Below are 17,676 nucleotides of genomic sequence, written 5' to 3'. Positions count from 1 at the left end.
CTTTTTTTTATATCTTTAAATCGCTTTATTCCTATTGGATGTTCGTGACTCATCATTAACTAACTTTTAAAATTTTGTATTGGACTATCCATAGAGTTGAAGGAATATTAAGTGGTGCTTAATTTAACCTTCTCTATCTGTACAAAATGCCAGAAAAAAAAAGACTGGTACCAATTACTAAATACGGCATGTGTTAAGAAAAAAAATAAGAGGCTTTTGGCATAAACTTTTTTTTTAATTTCATATGTAAATATGACAGAAACAACAGACGCACAAAAGCTTATCAATGCTGTAGAAGCAGAGAAAAATTATCGATGCTATGCTCATCTTCGAGCTATTGTAGATAGAAAAAGAGCTGGTGTTATCATAGGCAAAAAAGGTCTTTGTATTCAGTATCTAAAGACTCACTATAATGTATCTGTCAACTTAAGTCGAGTGGCTTTGGACCAAGACTTGGGAAGATTAGTGCATATTCATGGACCACACAAGCATGTTACAGACGCCTGGAAATTTCGCCTGAAGCGTGAAGAAAATAAGGATGATGAAGCAACGGTAAGGATAACAAACATGCTACACACAATATGAAAGTCAATTGGTATCCATTTCATTCTACCAGACGCGTTTATTCAATATCTGCAATACCGTGAACAAGACTCATTTATGTCTATTGTGAGAGAAACAAACACAGAAATCATTATCAAGAGTGACTTCTTGCCAAGATCCACTGAACACCTTGTATACATCTCTATTCCTACGCTAGACCAGATACATGATTTTCATAAGATAATTTATTTATTGACCAAGTATTTAGAAAAACATACTGGAATTGCCTTGTCTTTTCCAGGTAATTCGTTTTATTTACAAGAAGAGGACGATTCTCCAATACTAGAAGAAATCATCACGAATTTAAAACAAAGTGACACTATCTTACATAAATAATAATAATAATAATAATAAAAGAACTCTCATTCATGTGTGTATTGAACAAAAGTTTTCTTGACGCGAAAAAAAAGAGCTTGTCTCTTTCTTTGGAATAGATCCGAAATTTTACTTTTGGACTTGGTTTGATGCGACGTAAAATCAAACATGGAAGAAGTAGAAGTGAAACGCATCATATTGTTGTGCTTGGGTACACGTAATGAAGCAAAACTCGGCCTGGTTGTAAACATTTCTTTTCTCCCTCCTTCATCGTCTTCATCACTACTATTACTTTGCTTTTGTTGCTGTTTGAACAACAAATTCCACCGATCAGGAAAAGAAGTTGAAGTCGAAATTGATTTTCTTGATCTGTTTTTTGTTGATTTGAACTGATGTGCATAGGTTTCTTGATACCAAGGCAAAAAAGAATTTACTCGGATTAACTCTAAAATAGACTCTGCTGCTTGGTCAAAACAATCAGGCGTGTGATTATTTAAAAGGTCTTGTCTCATGTCGCATGGTATATTGATCTCTTGAGGAGCATTCGCCAAGATGTATGTCTTGATCATCTTTTGGTACTTTGTAAAGGTTGGCTTTAATTTATAGACTTGAACATCTTGCCAAAAGTTGTAATTTTCTATGCAGTAAGTATGGTGTAAATACATGATAAAATTATCGCAATATTCATTTTCTGATTCTAATACTGATTCTAATGTCAATGAATGCAACTCCATATGTGCTATTTAATACATGATTTAACTGTGGTGAAGAAAGATAGAAAGAAAGAAGAAGAAAGCAAGAGGGAAAAAGGCTTTTGTTTATGTGTTTCAAGAAACGCACATGATAACGTAGGACAACTAATTTGATGTATAAACAACGTGGCATCCGATCAACAAAGAACAAACAAGTTTTCAGCTAATTGACAAAAAAGAAAAGCTCCTTAAAATGAATAATATATTACAAAAAAAAATCTATAAACAATCTATAAAAAATACTATAATACAAGTATGTGTACACAAACAGCTACAAATTGATCTTTTTCTTTCTTCTATAATTATAGCTCTCAGGTGATGCTGACGATGTCGATAATAATATATTAGAATGACTTGCGGTACGTAAGATCGGCATCGGTTTAGCCATTGTGCTATTCTTAGTAGCGACCGAAGAGGAGGAAGAAGAGAAAGCGATAGTATTGCGATGGCTATTCGAGTCGATAGGAAGAGCAACAGTACCAGCAGGTACATTGACTTTTCCAGGAACAGGCAAAGAATTTTGTTTGACGATATGAGTTGGCTTGAGTGAAAGGCGTGAGGAGAGATAATAGTTTGTGATAGAAGTAGCATAGGGACTCTGTTTTAACTTTGTCCATTCTTCACGATTCTCTTCCAATTGATCTATAAACACGCGGGCGCTGGGCAATAAGCCAGTCAGAGCTTCAAAATAAGGTTTGACAACAAAATCACCAAACTTTAAGCTTATGCTTGCTTGAGTGGCCATATTTCTATCCATTCCAGGAGAAACCGCTAAACCTGCTGCCTTTTCTGCATCCCCCTGACGGAAAAATTCTTGTACAATCAAATCTGACCATTGCTTTGAGATAGGCCATGCACGGACAGTATTACTGATATCGGTAGCATGCAATAGGATGCAACTGAACGACAATCGTTCAGGCTCGTCTAATGGGGAATAAAAAGTGACACTGCTTTCTTCATCCAACAGGTTTAAGTCGTCGTTGTGGTCAAAGATAAGTGTGGATTTTAAGGGCGTTCCTAAAAAAGAAGGTTGACGATGGAATGAAGAAGGCTGTCCAGCTCCTATCGAATGGGTTTCGGATACAACCAAGCTTTCCATATCACTTTCTATCGATTCCTCGTCCCATAAATTAATGCTCGAGAATGTGTCTTCTAATGCTCTTGCTTCTGTAAGTAAATCATAGTGGAATGTCATATCTGTTGAAAGAATAAGCTTTTTAAGCCATACTAGACATTTCTCTCGTTGATCTTGAACTGATTCCAGAATATGATGCTTTTGAAGTAATTCAAGTGCAATATCAACAGATAATGATTCGAGAACAGAAATTGAGTTATAGCGAATGGCGTGTTCTGTATTGAACTTGACGTGATAATCATTATTATAGCCAGTCTAAGAAAGAGTTGAGTTTATAATAACAGTGACAATAACAATTACATGTCCAGCGTCATGACAGATCGCAGCCAATGATAAAATGGAAATTTCCAAGTTGGTCAGGTATTTTTTGGCTTTCAAGTCGCAAAGAATATAATAAAGAACAGCAACAATATCAGTAGCATGATAAAAAGAATGATATGGCGTATCGTTATAAGTCTTTTGTATGTCAATCAAAAAATCAAGAAGTTGTGAAGCTGAAAGGTGCAAGGTATCTATAACTTGTAGTTTGTCAAGAATACCCAACAGATAGCCATGTAAAGCTGTGCTACTACAGTCAAGCACATTGACCTCAATTGTTGTCGATGAAGAGTCGATCCAACGTAGATAATACTATACACTGTATGTTAGCCATATTGTATATTTAATCAATTGATATACAGTACCCTTTCAATCTCTATTAGATCGTTTGAATCTAGCGAATTATGTTTCAAAAAAAGCATAGGTTTGCAGACAGGAAAAGGAAAGAAAGAAAGAAAGACGCAGTCTTTTGTGTTTGTTTTGATAAAGCGGTTTTTTAACGCTGAGTATTTCGCTGATTAAATTTCTTTGTTAGCCAGTGACTGTGAACGAAAGGTATGGAGAATAACAATAAAAGCCATTCATAATTAATACAAAGAAAATGAAAGATACAGTGCTTGATATTCTTCTAATCAATTGCTTTGATTGATACATATTCGAGGGGGGGGGGAAAGCATAGTAATATCTTGAAATTTTTGATTAAATTTTTTTAAGATCTACATGTCCAGGACTTGGCAAATTTTTTTAGGTCAAAGTTGACATTTTAAGAATCTGATAAAAATAACAATTACTTTTTTTGACAGCAAAGCAAAACAAAAAGGAAGCTATTTTCATATTCATTGAATTGATACTTAATAATAGGCAAAGATAACAAAACTAATTGAATATCTGACTGTTCCTTGATGTTCGACAAGATAGCTGTATTTAATCAGTGCCCTTGTTTTTGAAGATATCGGCTAATTAGATGATCAATATGTATGACGCCATATTTTATCATGTCAATGTATAAAAAGGTGTATTTGGTTTGGATAAAGATATAAAAGATACTTGCTTAAATTATTTTGCAATGACTATAAAGCTTATTTTAGATTTAATTTGTGTATTTACATAAAAAAAGTATATAGATGTATGTATGTGTGTCTGCATGTCTATGCTGGTATTTCGATGTTGCAATCTTTGGTATGGTTTGATTCACTCCATACTCAACTCCCATTTTCGCTTTGTAGAAGCAGAGGCTTGTTGGATAGCATTCTTTTCCAGAGCAAGTAAATCAACATCGCCAAAGCTGTCAAATTCATCAAATTCATCAAATTCATCAAATTCATCAAATTCATCCTCAGAACATTGTTGCTGTTGCTGTTGTTCGTGAACTGTATTAGCCACAGCAATTGGATGCCGCCGTTGAGTCAAATCTTGGACTGCACGAATTGGCGTTGAAGTCGCAAATACATGATCTGGAGACCACAAGTAACTCTTTGCATTCTGTGAACTGGGCGTTGCTCTTAGAGGTGACTCCATAAAGTTGGGTGTCAATAAGCGCTTAGGAGAAGGCAATGAGGAGAGACTATAGAACATATTGCTCTGTTCCGTTTGACTCAATGTTCTTTCTTTTGGTCGATCTTGAAGGATCTTTGTCCAATGGTATATTTCGGCTAAGCAATCATCTTCTATTTTAAATCCTCCACAACGAATTGCAATCTCCTTGTCTTGATACAGTACTATTTTACCAAAGACAGATAATAAAGTAGAGAGATCAATTGCATATCCATCTCTTCTCTTTAGAATTTCTTGCGAAAAAATGGCTCGAATGACGCCTGTACCATCATCTAAAGGAGCATTGAGAAAAAGAAAGGTCAAATATACAATATACCTAGCCAAAAATGACGCTCACTCCTATCTGATAATGACTCCTGTGCAACAACAATTCCATTCAATCTTAATCGTATTAGATCACACAGACTTTTTTTTCTATTCTAACCTTGCTCTTCTATAACTGAGACTAGTGAATTTAGTTTTGAAACAGGCCCGCGATGAGTCAAAGGTTGAAGTTATCACGTCTTTTATGAACAGAAAGTGGTGACAGTGTAAGTTTTCTTCTGGTATATCCAGGCACATATTTTTTTCAACAGGCATATTTTTCTTTTAAAGCTGTGTAGTATTTTCGTATACTCGATACAAAAAGGAAATAATTGTAAAAATAAAAATAACACTAAAGAAAAAAAAACACACACTGAACGCGATTATTCTTTTGGCTAAAAAAATTAATTAAATGAATTCGCGCGTGTGATTTCGCCACACAATTTATAAACAGCCAATCATTGAAACAACCAAGAGGACAATAATTCTGGTCAGCAAGTCATAATAAAAAAGAAACAAGAAGCTAGTATCTCTTATTTAATACGAATACACGTGATCTATGGCATCGGCAATAAATATATATATTGAATCATCAGGAAAGAGCATACAATTTAAGGTTGCATTTTAAATAAATGAGATGGGACTATAAAGTGACCTTTAAAGGTGGAAACAGTGGTCAAATCCCCTCTTTTGGAAACACTGTACCTATTTTATGTGTGTGATACAACAGCGTAAACTACAAAAGGAAAATGAAAGTATGTTGTCCTCTTTTGGACATAAGATTCTTCTTCTTGTTTTTCTGATTAAATTATAGAGATAGAAGGGTTTTGTTCTTTTTGTTGCTTGCAATTGCAATATCCAATTGGATTTGGTAAATAAATAAAAAATAAAGAAAGGCACACGATAGAAATAGCGGAAATTGGTCTTGGAAACACAAAGAAGTTTTAATAAAGCAATGCAATCTATTACTTGTCCTACATTCTTTCCCGCCTTCTATTTTTTTTTATATTACTACCAAAAACAAAACCAAAGCTTATATAAATAAACTAGTTTTTTATTACGCTTTTTTTTCTTTTCAACTGTTTTTTTCTTTTTTATCTCTCAAAAAAAAAAGCCCCTTCCTCTCTTTAATAAAACCTTAATTTTCTCGATCCTTACAACTCAAAGCACAGACACACATAGGCACTGAACTCAGAGAATCAACAATCACAAAAAAAAAAACGTTTATTTAGATGCACATCAAATCTCTTTCCTTAGCTACACTCGGTCTTCTTTTCCTTACTACAGGAAAATTCGCTCAAGCAGAAGCTACTACTAGCAACAACCTCGCTCTTGTTCATGGCGGTGTCGAAGTCGCTGACTCTTATCTTTCAGTCTTCAGCTCTGACGGCAGTGAAGAAAACGATTTCGAATTATCTGATGAAGTTGATGAAGAATCTCACGTTTTGACCAAGCGCGCTGACGATTGTACAAAGTACCATACTGGTAAATACTTGATAATGTGCAATTGTGTACAGATTTATAACACTCAATTCTATAGTCAGCGGTAGCGACAGCTGTGTTAAGCTTGCCAAGAAGTATGATATTACTTTGGATAACATTTATGACTGGAACCCTCAAATCAAGAGTGGTTGTCCCAACCTCAACAATGGAAAGAAGTACTGTGTTCAAAAGTCTAACAAGTCTAGTGGTAGCAGCAGTAGCAGCGGATGCGCCAAGACACACAAAGGTATTTAATCACAGCATCAACTACTAAAAAAAAAAAAAAAAAAAAAAAAAAAAAAAACTAATTTTTATATATTAGCTACTGATTCTGATACTTGCGCCAATTTGGCTAAGTCCAATGGCATCAGTTTGAGCCAATTCTACAAGTTGAACCCTCAAGTTCACAAGAGCTGTGACAACCTCAATACTGGCAAGACCTACTGTGTTAAGGGTGGTTCTAGTAGCTCCACTAAAGTGACCAGCTTGGCTGCTAAAAAGACTACCAAAAAGAAGACCACTAAGAAATTCGCTAAAAAGTCTTCCTCCAAGGAAACCCGTAAAAAGTTACAAACCAAGTCTGCCTTCACCTACTATTGGATTGCTCAAGAAAACGACTATTCTGGTGGTAAGAAGGTTACTGTCAAGACCTGTAATGGTAAGGCCATTGCTTCTGTTGGTGAAAAGTATGCCGATGCTCTTGTCATGGAAGGTACTGGTGTCGTTGGATCCAAGATTGTTAACCTTGGTGGCTGTACCTGTTCTGATTACAAGTGTTTCGAATTAGTCGACAAGAAGACTGACCCTTATGGTTTGACCTCTTATGGTTCTCCTCTCCGCCCCTATGTTACCATTGCTTCTAATGATATCAAGAAGAACACCAAGATCTATGTTCCCGCTCTTGTTGGTTGGTCTGTTCCTGGCTCCAGAAAGAAGCACAATGGTTGTTTGTTGGTTGATGATCAATCCTGGAGTTTCAATGGCAAGCACATTGATTTCTACGTTTACTCTATGGATAACTACGAAAAGTTGGACAAGGCTCATAAGATCAACAATGTCGATATCTACCAAGGTGGTTCTTGTAAGCTTCTTGACTACATGTCATAATCGTAATAAACTATACATATTTTTTCCTTTTATCTTGCATTTCCTGTATTCAACAACAAATTTCGAGTAACATTAAGTAGCCATGAATGCTGATCTATGGCTCACTTTTAGGGAAATTAAACTTGAGGTGAATCAATTTTCCCAATTTTCCATTGTGGTTTTTCAATCTCATTTTATCTTTAGGCAAGTTAGATCTTTTTTTTTCCTTAGGTCGCTTTCACAAATCAAAGTCTATCTTTTTCTATGATAACATTGTATTTTCTTACTGTTAAGTCTGGTATTTATTTTCTCTTGCTCTTCTGATTGAGTTATATATTGGTTACTTTTGTTAGATAAAAATAATAGTTGTACGACCTTTTTCAATTACTGTTCCTGACTATTTTTTAAAGACAGAAATATTTTCCATTTTCTTTCTCCCTTTTGGTAAAAAAAAAAAAAAAAAAAAAAAAAAAAAAAAAAGAGCTGTCAAAAATAAAATAAAAAAAAAAGATTGCGTTTCATATCATGTTAAACAAAGTTTATAGCTCAATTGCATCGCATTTGAAACAACTGATGTTGTATTTCTCTTTTGCGTAATTGGAGGATAAATTATAGTAAGAAACTATGGCCCTCGCTGTGTGTTACCAAAAATAATGAAGGTTTTCTGTCTTTACACAGAAAATGATTAAACTTCAGACTATGAGCAATTTGCATGCGAGAGAATTGCAGTAAGATGCTCTATTCTGTACTATATATTTTTTTTTCTTTTTTTTTTTTTTTTTTTTTTTTTTTTTTTTTTTTTTTAGTTTTAGATTAGTATAGTAACGATTTCCTACTAGCCCTGTTAAACGGATGCTAAAAGACGAGCACGTTCTTTTGCCTTCTTTTATTTCTGGTTTTGTAAGCTCACAATTCCTATTTTGTGTATGTATGGAGTAACCTTTAAGGACCTCATTAATATTATATAAATACCATGCAACATCATACACACAGTCCTTTTAAAATTGACAATTAAGCCAAATTTTGTGATACTTGATATATTCCTTGACCACTTTTTTTAATATTCTATCGATTTTATTTTGTATAATCTGTATCCTTGGCATTTCTCTTTCGTCTGTGGTTGTACACTGTCCAACCTACCAGACCCCATATACGCCTTTGAGGATTTGTCGATGCGAGCTTTAATTGAGATGCTCAATCATTACAAGCTGAAGAGACTTAAGGTTCAAGTCAGCTTTATCAATGAGCAATTTTTTTTCTTTATATTTTAGAAGCCTTTCTTCAGATCAAAGAAAGCACGTTTTGGGCATAAGTTGTCTCTCTCAAAAAAAAAAAGGACAAATCCTAGTCCTTGTAAGCTTGAAAGAATATTAAGTCAAAATAGAAAAAAATAGAGTTTAATGAATAAATAAATGAGGTCTGAACGTTAATCATGAGGCAATATTATGATACTTCAGGTAGTCATTTTCCACATCTAAAAAAGAAGATTTTGCTGCATATTTACACTATCAATACAGCTAGTCAACGCTTGTTTTTTTTCTTCTTTCTTATCTATTTTGGCTGTTCAGAACTCATGTATATCATGTAGGAATTGAGCGCATAAATGTTGAGAGTGTTATAATTATTTATCGCATACAAGTCGAACGGTATATTTAATGCTGCGGTTAAATATCTCCATAAAGGATGCAATTGAAAAATACTCTTATAAAAGTCAAGCTTGTTTTCTTTCATCCTTTCTCAAGGTGTAAGGAGCTCGATCAAAGCAAATGAGCTTGGAGTTAATCAATTACCAACTAATAGTCTATAGAAAAAGAAATTAGATATTGTGCTTGTGTCTAGAAAGCAATCTGCCTCAAACTCTATTTATTACGAGCCCATATAAGAGATATAAAGTCTGAGGCTATCGTATTTAAATTGTTTTTATTGATAGAATTTATAAATAGTCCTTTTGAGCGCACGACCTAATTTGGCCTTTAATCGCTCGAACTCGGTCATTTCATAAGAAGGACTAATTAAACTGAAAAAACCCTTAGAGGAGCAAGGATAAAAAAAGCTTGTGAAAGGAGAGTGTTGGGCTAATGTTTTTGTGGGCATAGGTTTGTAACCATAGGAGGAAGGGCGATAATTGATTGGTTGGAGTAATGTTCAACGGCTCCATGTTAGCATGTTGTATAGTGTCAATTTGTGATAGAAGTGTGTGGATTGAGGTCCATTTGACACCCCAGTAAAGTATTGAGCGGTTGTTCTTAGGAGGTATTATAGGCAAGCGGTTTAAAAGGCGAGACAAAGGATCGGAAACAGTTGTAGGTTGGTTTAGCATTACATGCATACTGAGGCAATTGATAGCATGGGAATGTGAAAGATGTTGACCACAAGAACACGGCTTAGGAGAGCCCTCAGGTAGCCACCCAAGACGCCATCGTATAAGACGACTCCGTTCAATGTTGGTCATGGGCAACCATAGGATAGGATCAAGGGAAAGGAATGGGCGACAGAGGGAGAGCATTTTTGTTTTTGGTAAGGTAAGCATTTTGGTGAAATTTGCTTCCAAGTACTGATGTTGATACTCTTGGAAATCTTTTCAAGGCATTGGTGTCAGAGGTTGAGGGAAAGATTTGCAGAAAGGAGTGGACGAGAGTTTGTGCCAGTGCGACGCGGTAACTGAGGCTATCGTGAGATTATAAAAACAAAACAAAACAAAATGTTTGGCTTTGTTCTCGTTAACATGAAAGCGTTCATGTTGGTATATATTGTCACGATACAGATTCGAAGCAAAAAAAACTGTAACAAAGTCTCGACTAAAAAAACAAGCAATTTCTTGTTAAGAATAAGCTTTTTTGTCTGGATCACAATGCAAATATTTATACTACAATGACAATGATAATCGTTTCAACAGTTTAATAACATTCTATAAAAAACATTCTACGAAAAAAAAGAAACAAACAAATCTATTATTGAGGGGCGTTGTGGAATAAATAAGAAACAGATTCACCGTTGTGAGTTCTTCTAATAGCCTCAGCAAGCGTAGGTGAGATATCAATGATATCCAATTTAGGACAAAGAGCCATCTTTTCTTCAGAGGGAATTGTGTTGGTAATCACCATCTTTTCAATAACAGAATTGTTAATGACCTGAATAGCTCTGCCAGAAAGGATACCATGAGCAACAATAGCATAGACTTTTTCAGCGCCGTTCTCCATCAAAGTCTTTGCAGCCAAACCAAGTGTACCACATGTGTCGGCCATGTCATCTACCAAAATAGCAATTTTGCCTGTCACATCACCCACAAGGACCATTCGAGAGACTTCATTGGCCTTCTTACGTTCTTTATGGATAAGGGCAAAATCCAACTGTAAATTATCAGCAATAGAAGTAGCTCTCTTGGCACCACCAGCATCGGGAGAGACAATCATGGCATTCTCCCAGTTAGGAATTTGAGTCTTAATGTATTGAATAGTAGAAGGCTCACAATACAAATTATCAACAGGAATATTAAAAAAGCCTTGAATTTGAGAAGCATGGAGGTCCATAGTGATAACATGGTCAGCGCCAGCCACGGTCAACATATTGGCCGTCAAACGAGCAGTAATAGGAGCACGACTCTTATCCTTCTTGTCTTGGCGTGCATAAAAGAAACAAGGGATAACTGCAGTAATACGACGAGCAGAAGCAGTCTTGCAGGCGTTGATCATGATAAGCAACTCCATCAAATTATCGTTTATTTCACCACAACCTGACTGGACAATGAATACGTCTTCGTCACGAACAGACTCTCCAATTTTGACAGAAGTTTCTTGGTTAGAAAACTTTTCAACAGTGGCTTTGGCAAGTTGGATGCCTAGTCTTTTTGCGACCAATGCGGCAAGTGCAGGAGAGGCATTACCTGAGAAAATCTTGATGGAGTTATCGGCTGGCATATTATTATAGTTTAGAGGTAATAATGCTCATTATAACGTAAAACAGAAGAAGACTTGTCAAATTGACTAAATTTTCACATCATATCAATTTTTTTTTAGTACGTGACTTATTTTCGGAACAACATCTGTGATTTCACAAGCCAGGAAAAAAATTGACATTTTATTAAGAGTATTGGTATGCATGATTAGAAAGGACAGAGAGGATTATTTACAGAAGAACTATAGACAACTCAATTAGTCGTCAAAGATAGCATTTACAGAAGGGGTAAAGACAGAAGCCGTGTTTTCATCGCTACTGGTGTTGATAGAAGCAGAGGTAGAAGAAGTAGAAGCAGGAGCAGGAGTTGAGGTGTGGCCTTGAGGAGTATAAAGGGTAGAATCAGTCAAGGGAGCAACTTGATGATGAGCCTTTTCAAGTTGATAGTTGGCTTCTTGATGAGAAAAGGCAGAAACGCGAGAAGCAAAGTAAGTACGGACCAAAAAACGCTTAGAGATAGTAGCAATAGAAGGACGAACGACTTGAGGGATCATTTTGAGAGCGAGAAATAAAGTAAAATAAATGAAAAAAAAAGCGAGAAAGTTGAACGTATTTATATATGAATAGGCATGGCATAAACAAGAACTCATGTGATACGTCTCCTATATTTTCCCTCTTTGCACACCGTGGTTTGGGAAGCAATCTAATTGGCACTCTTTCTGTTGTTGGGGGAAACTAATGGAAGTACTGCCAAAATAGGCTTTCTCTCCTTTTGGAAATACTCAAGACTCGTCGGAGCAACCAACCGATTCGTGATTTGCTCGTTGGGATGAAATTTTATAGATAAAGTTGAGGAGGGTTTTGCATTAAAATAACATACAAGAAAGGGAGATACGCGCTCATATTTTCTGCGTCTTCTATTTCATGATGAATCATGTATTCTATCCAATCAAAATCAGATATATTTTAGCTTGGAGACGGTGAATTATTATTGTCTCAAACTGCCCATTTTTATTTTTATTTTTATTTTTAAAAGTCTGGAAACTTATCCCCATAAGGATCGTCTGCCGGGAGGCCATATTGTTCATTTGTTTCGGGATATCTATCAAAATGACTAGCGTCACCATCACCTCTTATCTGAGGAATATAAGGTGCTCGAATTTGTCTATTGGCAACACGGTCAAAATCCACACCTTGGAACCAACCATGATGTTTGATATCATCTGCTCCATTTTTAAGATTACCATAGCGACGAGATAGATCAGATGTTAATAGATTCTTGAGTAAATCTTTAGCCTGAGGATCAAAATAAGCTGGCCAGCGAACCTTGCCCTGCAAGATTTTCTCATACAACTTCAAGTGATCATCATCATAAAAAGGTGGGTAACCAGCCAACATTTCAAATATCAAGACGCCTAAGCTCCACCAATCTACTGCTTTGCTATATCCTTTTGATTGAATTACTTCGGGTGCTATTTTGGTAGTCAATAATGCAGCAGAATACACTGTATTGTTCTTACCGAGATAATCAGGTGTGCCACACAATGTCCAAGTGACATCAGGAACAAGCTTTGCAAAACCAAAATCTGTAATTTTGATATGACCATTCATGTCCAACAATAAGTTCTCAGGTTTCAAATCACGATACACAATATCTTTTTTATGAAGATATTCAATGGCCAATGTCACTTCGGCCGCATAAAATTTAGCCACGTGATCAGGAAAACGCTAATCAATCAATTAATACAATCCCAATCAATTTCTTTTTCTCACCTTGCTTTTTCTCAAGACACTAAACAATTCACCTCCAGGCACATAATCCATAACCATATAGAGATTGGAATCATCTTGAAATGTACCCCACAAGTTGACAAGAAATGGATGAGCAACAGATTCCAAAATGTGCTTTTCATTGTTCGTGTGCTCGACTTGCTTTAGTCGAACTACTTCTGTTTTTTTAAGAACCTTGATAGCATAATATCTACCATTGTGTCTGGACTGTGATAAATGAACTCGACCAAAAGAACCTGTGCCTAATGTACGTAAAAGGTGAAAGTCATCTAGTTTAAGTTTGGGCCGATTCTTTCGCTGATCTAGAATGGCTGTATCATATTGTTGATATCTGTTTTTTTGTGCTATTGTTTATAAGAAGCAATATCAATAAGAATAAAATAACATACCATTCTGTTGTTGAGCCATTTGGTCTACAATAAATAATAAATAAATAAAAATATATATAAAATAGTAAATAGATTACCTGGTGTATCGATATCCATGTTTTGATGTAAATCTTGTGATTGTCTCGGTGTGACATAACCCGTTGCATAATGGTTGGACTCCTCTTGAACTTTCTGTTGTTGAACAGACGATGAAGTAGACGAATGTGGCGTTTGTAGACCGTGGTGAGGTTGCTCGTCCTCTTTTCCTTGATGGTCTTTGGTGTTTTTGGCTCTATCCATAATCTTGTTAAAGAATGACATGTTGGAAAGAAGAAGAGAAAAATAAAAATAAAATCTTCTTTAGTTTAAAAGGACTGCGATTTTTTTTTTTTTTTTGTTTCGGTCAATTGCATAAAGCAAGGGATTCTGCTGAGATTCTATTTTTGGATGAAAATGAAATCAAATTGTAATTAGAAATATGATCATTAGGAATGCATCTTTTGTAAAATCAAGTCAAGCTTATTTCCTTTGGTCAATAAAGAAATAATTATAAATAACCAAACTTGTTTAAATAGACAACAGTTTATTCTTTTTTTTTCTGGTTTTTTTTTATTCTTTAACAAATGGGGTTTAATACGATATTGAAGTCAACAAGTGAAAAAGCAGAAAGTGTGCTTGGTAGAATTGGGACTCCTATCAAACCACATTTACCGGCTCTAGGTCGTTTCTTGGTTATAGCCACTTTTTATGAGGATGCTTTACGTATATTCTGGCAATGGCATGATCAAATATTCTATCTTGAGAAAGCAAGGTTCTTTCCTCCTTATACAGCTCCTCTCTTTTTGGGATTCAATGCAACAGTAAGTTGATTACATTTAAATTTGTATTTTGATCTACGTAGTCTATGATTGTGTTTTCGACATGCATTCTATTAAAACGACATGTGGGAGTTGCTGTTGCTATTTTATGCAGTGTAGTCTTGGATCAAGCAATTGCTTATGGCCTATTTTTTGATGTGGTAAGTCCTAATAGTGAAGAAAGTGATGGTTGATGTTGGTTAGATGTTTCTTTTGCGCAACCTATCAGTGACAGGTGGTTTATTGCTTTGCATGTCAGAATCTATTTTACGCAAAAAATCCAAAAACAGATCAAATATGTTTGCCTCGCTACCTCAACTTACAGTCAGTGAACGACACAAATACTTTCAATTAGCAGGTAGAGTTCTCTTGGTCCTTTTGTTCTTGGGCTTCATCTTCAACGGTGAGTGGAACTATTTGAGGTTAGTTGTATCTTGCATTGGTGTGGTTGCTTGTGGTATGGTCATTATTGGCTTTAGAGCGAAGTGGTCAGCCACTTTCCTTGTTTCCTTGCTCTGTACTGTTAATCTGTTAGTCAATAATTGGTGGTCAGTACAATATTCAGAATACAAACGTGATTTCCTACGATATGATTTCTTCCAATGCCTAAGTATCGTTGGTGGTTTATTATTACTGGTTTCTATTGGGCCTGGTGGACTTAGTTATGACGAAAGAAAGAAAGAATTCTAGCATAACATACCAATTACACAAATAAAACAACGACCTTCATTAGCTTATTACATCATGCTGTGTTCTAAATTCTTTTTTCCTTTTTCTTTCTTTTTACTATTATTATTTTTTTTTAAAATGAAACTTGCGCCTACTTCGTTTCAAACAAACAAAGCACAAGTTAACTTATCTTATAAGATAACTGGTGATAAAAAGGTGATTCAGCATAAAAATGAACTTTTGCTTCCAGAACAACCTTATAGAAATCAATACCTTCAAGTCAGCTCAAAAGTAGCTCCTCATACAGACGGAAAAGGAGGATATATCCTTTCACTCAGTATCAAGGCACTCCAACCTCTTGAGCTTGTCAACTTCGAGACAACATTCATGACAGACCTTAAAGACCAACGTATGATGGCAAATGGGTTTCAGAGTTGGAGTCAAGCGCGTGAGTTTACAAAAAACGATCGAATTCCTGCAATTCGATCAAGTGTCGCTAAATATACTCAACTTAATCTTCAGGGGTAACTAAAAAAATTAAATTGTATGGATCACTGATGCCAATTTAGCGATTATGATATTTTTCAACATTCTGGAGACAAAGGTTTGATCCATTCAAGCAGCTATACTCATTTTCGCGACTTGAACAACGTTGTTTCCTTTTTTGGATCAGTGTCCGAAAACCTTGGCTATACTTATTTCAAAGGTGATTTCAATAACAACACTTTCAGTATCTACAAAGACGTGGTGGGTAAGAAAATGACCGAGGGCCAAGAAATCGAATTTGTACGTGTGTTTATGGCACAAGGTATTCATGCTGAGGCTGCTATTTGGGATTCGTATGCCGAGTTTTATGAGGACCGTAGAGCTATTAAGAATAATGAAGATGCCAAGCGTCATGTGAATGGCTGGACTTCTTGGTACAATTACTATGGTGATGTTAGTGAGTCTATTGTTTATGAAAATGTAGAAGCATTACAAAGCTATCAATATCCTATCAACATTTTCCAAATCGACGATGGATTCCAGACAGCCATCGGTGATTGGCTTAGTATCAATCAAAAGTTTCCAAGCGGCATGAAAGCAGTAGCTGATAAAATCAAAGGTGCTGGTTTCAAAGCCGGTCTTTGGTTAGCGCCATATGCTGTAGGATTCAATAGTCAAGTTGCTAAAGAGCATCCAGATTGGCTTATTATCGATCCCGAAACAAACAAGCCTGTAGTGGCAGGACCCAATTGGGGCGGATTTTATGCTTTGGATATGTACCACGTTGACGCAAGAAAGTATTTAAAGAATGTGTTTGATATTGTGCTGCAAGATTGGGGATTTGATATGCTCAAACTTGATTTTTGTTTTGCTGCAGCTATGATTCCTCGTATGGGCAAATCACGTGGTGAAATTATGTGGGAAGCTATGGAATTGATTCGTGATTTTGTTGGTCCTGATAAGCTTGTCTTAGGCTGTGGTGTGCCTTTGGCCTCTGCTTTTAGAAAAGTAGATTATTGTCGTATTGGATCTGATGTTGCACCATGGTGGGAAGGTATGCATATATAAACAAGAAAGTTTTGCTTATTCTCATACACAATATAGATTCTAAGCTCAAGTTGCTCCATGTGCGTGAGCGTGTCTCAACAGCAAACTCACTTGTTTCTACTCTGACTCGATGGGTTATGTCTGATCGTATGTTTGGTAATGATCCTGATGTAATGATCCTTCGCAAGCAAAAGAACAAACTTACTGAAGATGAGAGATATACACTCTGTGTCTTAAACAACATTCTGGGTGCTCTTGTGTTTATCTCTGATAATGTTCGTCTTTATGGTCGTGATGAACATTTATTGTATTCTGCTACTTTTCCCAAAGTGATTGCCCATGTCTACAGTGTACTTGAATCCAGAACCAATTGCTTTGTAGTGAACTATCTCGTCAACGATAAGCACGGTAGACAACGTCGATACACTACTTTTGCCAACTTGGCAGAAGAAGAACAGACAATTTATTTGCCGGAATCCTCTCACGATACTCACTTATTGTTCGCAACAGACAACGATATGCACATGAGCCAAGCAGATGAATCTGAAGCCTTATTTTATCATCCTTCTTCTGCTGCTAAGCTCAAGGTTCATGAGACAAAAACATTTATGCATATTCCTTTGGTTTCCGATAAATCCGATCTCATCTTTTTGGGCTCTACAAGTCATATTGTTCCTGGTGCTGAACTGGATGAGTTTAGTGTTGAAAAGAAAGATATCAAAATTACTTTTAGAGAAGAAAACAAACGTCGTCACCGTGTCTTGATTGGTTATGGTCCCTTCCTTCATGAATCTCGACAAGTGATTCCGCCTGAATGTACTATCAACGGTAAACAAGCTAGACATGAATGGATTCCAGTGAGTGGTTCTGGAGAAGGAAGAAAAAAGAGTGAAGTGTTGGCATTAGTTTTAGAAGAATTTTAGTGATAATTTATGCTTTGAATTTTATTGGTCAGCTAGCACTGTCAAACAAATAAATCACACGTTAGAGAATTAACGTCATCAGAAAGGGGAGAA

The 17,676-nt window shown here is 35.9% G+C and overlaps 11 protein-coding genes across 11 annotated transcripts; 4 read left to right on the top strand and 7 right to left on the bottom strand.

Moving 5' to 3' along the window:
• Positions 1 to 2: 2 nt before the first annotated feature.
• On the top strand, positions 3 to 962 carry B0P05DRAFT_543591 (uncharacterized protein). Its single transcript, XM_051578456.1, has one exon. It carries the CDS (start codon positions 253 to 255, stop codon positions 583 to 585), a length of 333 nt encoding a protein of 110 aa, XP_051434400.1. The 5' UTR covers positions 3 to 252; the 3' UTR covers positions 586 to 962.
• A 697-nt stretch (positions 963 to 1,659) lies between these two features.
• On the bottom strand, positions 1,660 to 3,595 carry B0P05DRAFT_119680 (uncharacterized protein). The gene is made up of 3 exons (XM_051572988.1): positions 3,489 to 3,595; positions 3,106 to 3,435; positions 1,660 to 3,060 (listed from the first exon to the last, which is right to left on the bottom strand). The coding sequence occupies exons 1-3, from the start codon at positions 3,543 to 3,545 to the stop codon at positions 1,942 to 1,944; spliced, it is 1,506 nt and encodes a 501-aa protein (XP_051434399.1). The 5' UTR covers positions 3,546 to 3,595; the 3' UTR covers positions 1,660 to 1,941.
• Positions 3,596 to 3,942: 347 nt separating this feature from the next.
• On the bottom strand, positions 3,943 to 5,423 carry B0P05DRAFT_543586 (uncharacterized protein). Its single transcript, XM_051578455.1, has 3 exons — positions 5,102 to 5,423; positions 4,994 to 5,058; positions 3,943 to 4,949 (listed from the first exon to the last, which is right to left on the bottom strand). Exons 1-3 carry the CDS (start codon positions 5,254 to 5,256, stop codon positions 4,315 to 4,317), a joined length of 855 nt encoding a protein of 284 aa, XP_051434398.1. The 5' UTR covers positions 5,257 to 5,423; the 3' UTR covers positions 3,943 to 4,314.
• A 576-nt stretch (positions 5,424 to 5,999) lies between these two features.
• On the top strand, positions 6,000 to 7,636 carry B0P05DRAFT_637842 (uncharacterized protein). The gene is made up of 3 exons (XM_051583665.1): positions 6,000 to 6,465; positions 6,521 to 6,709; positions 6,785 to 7,636. The coding sequence occupies exons 1-3, from the start codon at positions 6,213 to 6,215 to the stop codon at positions 7,567 to 7,569; spliced, it is 1,227 nt and encodes a 408-aa protein (XP_051434397.1). The 5' UTR covers positions 6,000 to 6,212; the 3' UTR covers positions 7,570 to 7,636.
• Positions 7,637 to 8,943: 1,307 nt separating this feature from the next.
• On the bottom strand, positions 8,944 to 9,515 carry B0P05DRAFT_543583 (uncharacterized protein). Its single transcript, XM_051578454.1, has 2 exons — positions 9,492 to 9,515; positions 8,944 to 9,440 (listed from the first exon to the last, which is right to left on the bottom strand). Exon 2 carries the CDS (start codon positions 9,277 to 9,279, stop codon positions 9,100 to 9,102), a length of 180 nt encoding a protein of 59 aa, XP_051434396.1. The 5' UTR covers positions 9,280 to 9,440; positions 9,492 to 9,515; the 3' UTR covers positions 8,944 to 9,099.
• Positions 9,480 to 10,416, bottom strand: B0P05DRAFT_491941 (uncharacterized protein). Its single transcript, XM_051575336.1, has one exon. It carries the CDS (start codon positions 10,076 to 10,078, stop codon positions 9,578 to 9,580), a length of 501 nt encoding a protein of 166 aa, XP_051434395.1. The 5' UTR covers positions 10,079 to 10,416; the 3' UTR covers positions 9,480 to 9,577.
• Positions 10,417 to 11,514, bottom strand: B0P05DRAFT_543577 (ribose-phosphate pyrophosphokinase 3). Its single transcript, XM_051578453.1, has one exon. It carries the CDS (start codon positions 11,463 to 11,465, stop codon positions 10,500 to 10,502), a length of 966 nt encoding a protein of 321 aa, XP_051434394.1. The 5' UTR covers positions 11,466 to 11,514; the 3' UTR covers positions 10,417 to 10,499.
• On the bottom strand, positions 11,408 to 12,424 carry B0P05DRAFT_543575 (uncharacterized protein). Its single transcript, XM_051578452.1, has 3 exons — positions 12,070 to 12,424; positions 11,565 to 12,015; positions 11,408 to 11,482 (listed from the first exon to the last, which is right to left on the bottom strand). The coding sequence occupies exons 1-2, from the start codon at positions 12,090 to 12,092 to the stop codon at positions 11,700 to 11,702; spliced, it is 339 nt and encodes a 112-aa protein (XP_051434393.1). The 5' UTR covers positions 12,093 to 12,424; the 3' UTR covers positions 11,408 to 11,482; positions 11,565 to 11,699.
• On the bottom strand, positions 12,403 to 13,922 carry B0P05DRAFT_543574 (camp-dependent protein kinase 5; the record flags this gene model as incomplete). The annotated part of the gene is made up of 5 exons (XM_051578451.1): positions 12,403 to 12,914; positions 12,963 to 13,170; positions 13,216 to 13,577; positions 13,623 to 13,646; positions 13,700 to 13,922. 5 exons carry the CDS (start codon positions 13,920 to 13,922, stop codon positions 12,472 to 12,474), a joined length of 1,260 nt encoding a protein of 419 aa, XP_051434392.1. The 3' UTR covers positions 12,403 to 12,471.
• A 254-nt stretch (positions 13,923 to 14,176) lies between these two features.
• Positions 14,177 to 15,211, top strand: B0P05DRAFT_543566 (SURF4 family-domain-containing protein). The gene is made up of 3 exons (XM_051578450.1): positions 14,177 to 14,461; positions 14,503 to 14,619; positions 14,663 to 15,211. The coding sequence occupies exons 1-3, from the start codon at positions 14,225 to 14,227 to the stop codon at positions 15,146 to 15,148; spliced, it is 840 nt and encodes a 279-aa protein (XP_051434391.1). The 5' UTR covers positions 14,177 to 14,224; the 3' UTR covers positions 15,149 to 15,211.
• Positions 15,212 to 17,675, top strand: B0P05DRAFT_543565 (glycoside hydrolase superfamily). Its single transcript, XM_051578449.1, has 3 exons — positions 15,212 to 15,651; positions 15,697 to 16,667; positions 16,718 to 17,675. Exons 1-3 carry the CDS (start codon positions 15,266 to 15,268, stop codon positions 17,581 to 17,583), a joined length of 2,223 nt encoding a protein of 740 aa, XP_051434390.1. The 5' UTR covers positions 15,212 to 15,265; the 3' UTR covers positions 17,584 to 17,675.
• The last annotated feature ends 1 nt before the right edge of the window (position 17,676 follows it).

The sequence above is a fragment of the Gilbertella persicaria genome, assembly GCF_025201335.1.
Source record: "Gilbertella persicaria strain CBS 190.32 chromosome Unknown B0P05scaffold_22, whole genome shotgun sequence".
NCBI classification, from domain to species: domain Eukaryota; kingdom Fungi; phylum Mucoromycota; class Mucoromycetes; order Mucorales; family Choanephoraceae; genus Gilbertella; species Gilbertella persicaria.
Note: the sequence above shows the minus strand (reverse complement) of the source record. Positions and strands in the feature narration are given on the sequence as shown.

Excerpts from the sequence above, each read along its gene's own strand:
- B0P05DRAFT_543591 (XM_051578456.1), top strand. The coding sequence starts at position 253 with ATGACAGAAACAACAGACGCACAAAAGCTTATCAATGCTGTAGAAGCA.
- B0P05DRAFT_119680 (XM_051572988.1), bottom strand. The coding sequence starts at position 3,545 with ATGCTTTTTTTGAAACATAATTCGCTAGATTCAAACGATCTAATAGAG. Across the intron at positions 3,436-3,488 it reads ATCTAATAGAGATTGAAAGG|TATTATCTACGTTGGATCGA; the intron begins GTACTGTATATC and ends TACAGTGTATAG. Across the intron at positions 3,061-3,105 it reads TCTGTCATGACGCTGGACAT|ACTGGCTATAATAATGATTA; the intron begins GTAATTGTTATT and ends ACTCTTTCTTAG.
- B0P05DRAFT_543586 (XM_051578455.1), bottom strand. The coding sequence starts at position 5,256 with ATGCCTGTTGAAAAAAATATGTGCCTGGATATACCAGAAGAAAACTTA. Across the intron at positions 5,059-5,101 it reads CTCAGTTATAGAAGAGCAAG|ATTGAATGGAATTGTTGTTG; the intron begins GTTAGAATAGAA and ends AATACGATTAAG. Across the intron at positions 4,950-4,993 it reads TGAGCGTCATTTTTGGCTAG|ATGATGGTACAGGCGTCATT; the intron begins GTATATTGTATA and ends ATGCTCCTTTAG.
- B0P05DRAFT_637842 (XM_051583665.1), top strand. The coding sequence starts at position 6,213 with ATGCACATCAAATCTCTTTCCTTAGCTACACTCGGTCTTCTTTTCCTT. Across the intron at positions 6,466-6,520 it reads TTGTACAAAGTACCATACTG|TCAGCGGTAGCGACAGCTGT; the intron begins GTAAATACTTGA and ends TCAATTCTATAG. Across the intron at positions 6,710-6,784 it reads ATGCGCCAAGACACACAAAG|CTACTGATTCTGATACTTGC; the intron begins GTATTTAATCAC and ends TTTATATATTAG.
- B0P05DRAFT_543583 (XM_051578454.1), bottom strand. The coding sequence starts at position 9,279 with ATGAAAGAAAACAAGCTTGACTTTTATAAGAGTATTTTTCAATTGCAT.
- B0P05DRAFT_491941 (XM_051575336.1), bottom strand. The coding sequence starts at position 10,078 with ATGCTTACCTTACCAAAAACAAAAATGCTCTCCCTCTGTCGCCCATTC.
- B0P05DRAFT_543577 (XM_051578453.1), bottom strand. The coding sequence starts at position 11,465 with ATGCCAGCCGATAACTCCATCAAGATTTTCTCAGGTAATGCCTCTCCT.
- B0P05DRAFT_543575 (XM_051578452.1), bottom strand. The coding sequence starts at position 12,092 with ATGAGTTCTTGTTTATGCCATGC. Across the intron at positions 12,016-12,069 it reads AGTTCTTGTTTATGCCATGC|TTTATTTCTCGCTCTCAAAA; the intron begins CTATTCATATAT and ends CATTTATTTTAC.
- B0P05DRAFT_543566 (XM_051578450.1), top strand. The coding sequence starts at position 14,225 with ATGGGGTTTAATACGATATTGAAGTCAACAAGTGAAAAAGCAGAAAGT. Across the intron at positions 14,462-14,502 it reads TTTTGGGATTCAATGCAACA|TCTATGATTGTGTTTTCGAC; the intron begins GTAAGTTGATTA and ends TGATCTACGTAG. Across the intron at positions 14,620-14,662 it reads ATGGCCTATTTTTTGATGTG|ATGTTTCTTTTGCGCAACCT; the intron begins GTAAGTCCTAAT and ends GATGTTGGTTAG.
- B0P05DRAFT_543565 (XM_051578449.1), top strand. The coding sequence starts at position 15,266 with ATGAAACTTGCGCCTACTTCGTTTCAAACAAACAAAGCACAAGTTAAC. Across the intron at positions 15,652-15,696 it reads ACTCAACTTAATCTTCAGGG|CGATTATGATATTTTTCAAC; the intron begins GTAACTAAAAAA and ends ATGCCAATTTAG. Across the intron at positions 16,668-16,717 it reads TGTTGCACCATGGTGGGAAG|ATTCTAAGCTCAAGTTGCTC; the intron begins GTATGCATATAT and ends TACACAATATAG.